The sequence below is a fragment of the Orycteropus afer genome, unplaced genomic scaffold (assembly GCF_000298275.1).
Source record: "Orycteropus afer afer isolate SDZICR_OR568_19922 unplaced genomic scaffold, OryAfe1.0 scaffold00883, whole genome shotgun sequence".
In the NCBI taxonomy this organism is placed as follows: Eukaryota; Metazoa; Chordata; class Mammalia; order Tubulidentata; family Orycteropodidae; genus Orycteropus; species Orycteropus afer.
Genome location: NW_006922470.1, coordinates 190165 through 194198, shown reverse-complemented (window position 1 = coordinate 194198; position 4034 = coordinate 190165). Strand labels below are relative to the sequence as shown.

General features: G+C 35.5%; 1 protein-coding gene across 1 annotated transcript; it reads right to left on the bottom strand.

Annotated features, from left to right (window-relative positions):
* Positions 1-1197: 1197 nt before the first annotated feature.
* Positions 1198-2115, bottom strand: LOC103212206 (olfactory receptor 4K15-like). Its single transcript, XM_007958213.1, has one exon. The coding sequence runs from the start codon at positions 2113-2115 to the stop codon at positions 1198-1200; it is 918 nt and encodes a 305-aa protein (XP_007956404.1).
* Positions 2116-4034: the final 1919 nt, after the last annotated feature.

The following is a 4034-nucleotide window of genomic DNA, read 5'->3' as shown; positions in this document are numbered from 1 at the left end:
ATAAATTAATTAATTTTAAAAAAAAGAAAATGTAAATTTCTTATAAAAAGTCAAAACAGTGATTTTATACTTGTTGAGACTTTTGAAAAGTAGGTATTGTTACTTATATTTTATTGAGTGGTGTCTTAGGCTGTGTTCTGTACATAGAAAAAACAGCAAAATTTTTACGTGTATATAGATAGACAGATATAAAGAAATTTGTCTCATAGAAATGGTTCATGAGATTGTAAACTTGCAAGTCTCGAGGTCATGGGTCAGATGCCAGGATGGAGGATTCTCCTGTCTCACATAGTAGCAGAAATTGATGAACCCATGATTGGCAGGTCAGATGGCAAGCTGCTACATCACAGACTCCGGAGGCTGACAATTTCAAGGTTGGCAGATAACATGGCAGGCTGCAGGCTCACAGGCTGCATAGTCTGTAATGAATCCCAAGGTCAGCACTCAATGTGGCAGTCCATTGGCTCAAGTCCAAAGAAGCAGAGGCCTAATGATGATGAGCCACATGCCCGATCCACATTGAGCAAATGTCAGAGAGCTGTTCCAGAATATCCATGTATATTGGAAGAAGACCATAGACCTAAGAAAATTCCCTTTCCACAGTTTGCCTAGTCATAGCAGATATCATCATGGAGGTAGTTACATTAGAGCAATCACAACATGGGAGATGACTACATTATAACTGCTAAACCACTGAGAATTATGGCCCTAACTAGTTGACATACAGCCTTAATTATCACAAGAGGTATAGATTAGATGGCAGCACCTAGAGATCAGTAAAAAAATATACAGAGTAAAGTCATATATTTAGCAGTGCTGTTGAATAAATCTTCTGTTAAAGTACACAGATATCCATTTTTGTGTGTAGTTATTGAACCACTGATTTTGAGCTGACACTCTGAACTTCAATTTAATACACTGCATCAAAGAACTATTATTTATGGGCTATGTACATGAATCTATTTGCTTTCTGAGTTTAGTAATGAGTTCACCAAAGCTATGACTATTTTTCTCAAGTCAATATTATTTATAGTGAGAATTCACATTTTAAGAAAAATAATTCCTATATGCACAAGAATTATCTCAGTCTATTTAATTTCTTAGTTCATATTTAAATATTTTGCTAAGAAAAGAATATCAGTGGGTACCTTTATTACGGTTCTCATTATCACAAGGGACCAAGAAATTGTTAGGAACTTACTTTTGCCTCCTCAGTTTCTTCATTGCTGATATTACCTCCTTGTTTCTTAATGTATAAATGATGGGGTTTAAGAAGGGGGTAAAAATAGCATAGAATATTGAGAGTATCTTATCCCCTGTGGAGTTGTGGAAAGGCCAGGCATAGATGAAGATGCTGGGCCCAAAGAAGAGGATCACCACAGTGATATGAGCAGTCAGTGTGGCCCGGGCCTTGGCCATGCCTGCTGACGATCGACGTCGCACGGTGACCAGGATGATTGTGTAGGAGATGAACAATAGCACAAAGCAGCATGTACCAAGTATATCAGTGTTTAAACGAATCAGCATCTCAAGGATATAAGTATCAGTGCAGGCAAGTTTAATCACCAAGGGAGGGTCACAGAAAAAGCTGTCTACATTATTTGGGCCACAGAATGGAAGATTTACTATAAAGACTAGCTGGCTTGCTGAGTGCAGAAATGCAATAAGCCAGGAGCCCACCACCAAAACTGTACATTTCCGTATACTCATGATGGCGGTATAATGCAGGGGTCGACATACGGCTACATACCTGTCATATGCCATGGCCACAAGGAGCGTCATTTCTCCACCACCAAAGATATGAACAAAGAAGATCTGGGCCATGCAACCCTCAAAAGAGATGGTGCTATGCTCCACAAGGAAGTCAAATATCATTTTGGGAGTGGCAAAAGTGGATAGACAGGCATCAATGAGGGAGAGGTTGCTGAGCAAGAAGTACATCGGGGTGTGGAGCGCAGGTTCAGAGAGGACTATGAGCACAATGAGGAGGTTTCCCAGCAAAATGGATGAGTAGAAAAGTGTGAAAAATACAAAGTAGAAAAGTTGTAGCTCTCGAGGACCTGAAAGACCGTGCAACGCAAATTCAGTCACCCTTGAGTTGTTTCCTTGGTCCATGTTTTCAAATTTCCTATTTTAGATCAGAAAGTTTCCTGTAAAGTGAAATGGAAATGACATCATAGGATTGTGGGAGAAAGCAAGCAACACCTAGCCTGGCATCCAATCTAACTCTGTATACTTATATGCTTTAGATCTTCACAAGGCTGTTGATTTATTCTTTTGAGTATAGTCGGACTAAATGGTCCTTTTAGGACATAGTAAAATTGCCCTATAAGTTTTAATAGGCAATAACCATTGCAAATGCCAACTGCTAGGTGTTTTCTCCTGTGGAATCACTAGTAGGTTCAAATCACTGACCTTTAAGTTAGCTGGCCAGTGTTTAATCAGCTCCATTTTGGCTGCTTTAGATGTTCATAAGGATGCAAACTAATATTGTTTGCAATCATAACTTTTGACGTGACTGTATATCCCATGACTTTCATCTCTGCTGTAGCATGAAAGCTAAATTCTAGAAATAAATGTTTTATTCCTTTATTCCACCTGTTTGAGGAGTTCTGGTGACATAGTGCCTTTGGTGTTTGACTGTTAACCAGAAGGTTGGTGGTTCAAACACACCAGCCACTCCATGGAAGGAAAACTGGGTAATCTATGTCCCTAAAGAATTACCTCTTTGGAAACCCAATGGGGGTTGCTATGGGTCAAGATTGACTTGATATTTTTGGTTTCCACCTCTTTAAATTCCTAATAAATTAATTAAATTCCTAATAAATAAATAAATTAAATATATTCTTAATAAATAAAATTCCTAATAAATAGGACAATGAAACTAGACTGCTATCAAAGTTGGAAATGGTTTCTCTTATAATTCCTAGCAGAGTAACCTTGGGCAAATTCTTTAAGCTCTCTTTGCCTCAGCCTTTGCATCTGTAAATTGGGGGAATAATGATAGATACCTCATGGGATTGTTGTAAGAATTAAGTGTTATAAAAAGTGAAAGATTGAAAATAGTGCTTGGTCTATAGGACCAGTTCAATAGATATTAGGTACTATGCCTTTTCTTCATCTATGATAAAAATATTTCTATATGAAGTTTTATATGGTAGGTGTGAATCTTATTTAATAAAACAAGATATTTCATACACTTCAGTGACAGCTATTTTTATTCAATCTTTTAGTTAATATTATAGTATCATATCTTTATTTTTTTATTAAAAATTCTTAATTTAGATGATTTGTAAAGTCATGATGGCCCTTCTACCAAGTAATTCTAAATTTAAGTGAATTTCATATGGAATCCTCAGTAGGAAGTACAAAAATTATAAATATTTACTAATAGGATGAATGGTCTCTATGATTTACATAAACACATTTTATATTTCTGAGGGACATTTTTTATTTTTTCAGAAAACATTGTTCATAGATTGTGTTCAATAAACAAGAATGTATTTTTAGTTTCATATAGATGAAAAGAAGTGTTTTTATTTTACAGGCTAATGATTATAACTGTGCCTTTTTGGAGAAAACTCTAGAAAAATTTGCTTCTTACAAGCCTCAGATTTATGTCAAAGAAGTAAAAGCAGTTCTGTTTCGGTAAATTTTCAAGTTGTACTTAATATGAAAATTAAATTACTAAGATCATTAAGTGGAAGCTAAACAGGATGCAAGAATAAATAATACGTGCATTCAACGGTATAAGCACCTTACCTTTAGAAATACGATCTTCAAATTTTTTTCATTGCACTCCTCCAATAGCAGAAAGGTTATGATCAGGTATATTCATTTGCCTATAAAGTATATACATATATTACTACACTAAAATATTACATACAATATAGAATAGAATTAAGTTAAAATAGAACATTTCATAAATATCAAGAAAACTATTAATATATTTCTGACATTCCAATGACTCACCAGCTGGGAAACATATATGAACCCAATGTTGGATTCTATTGATGAAGAAATGGAAGTGACTC

Excerpts from the sequence above, each read along its gene's own strand:
- LOC103212206 (XM_007958213.1), bottom strand. The coding sequence starts at position 2,115 with ATGGACCAAGGAAACAACTCAAGGGTGACTGAATTTGCGTTGCACGGT.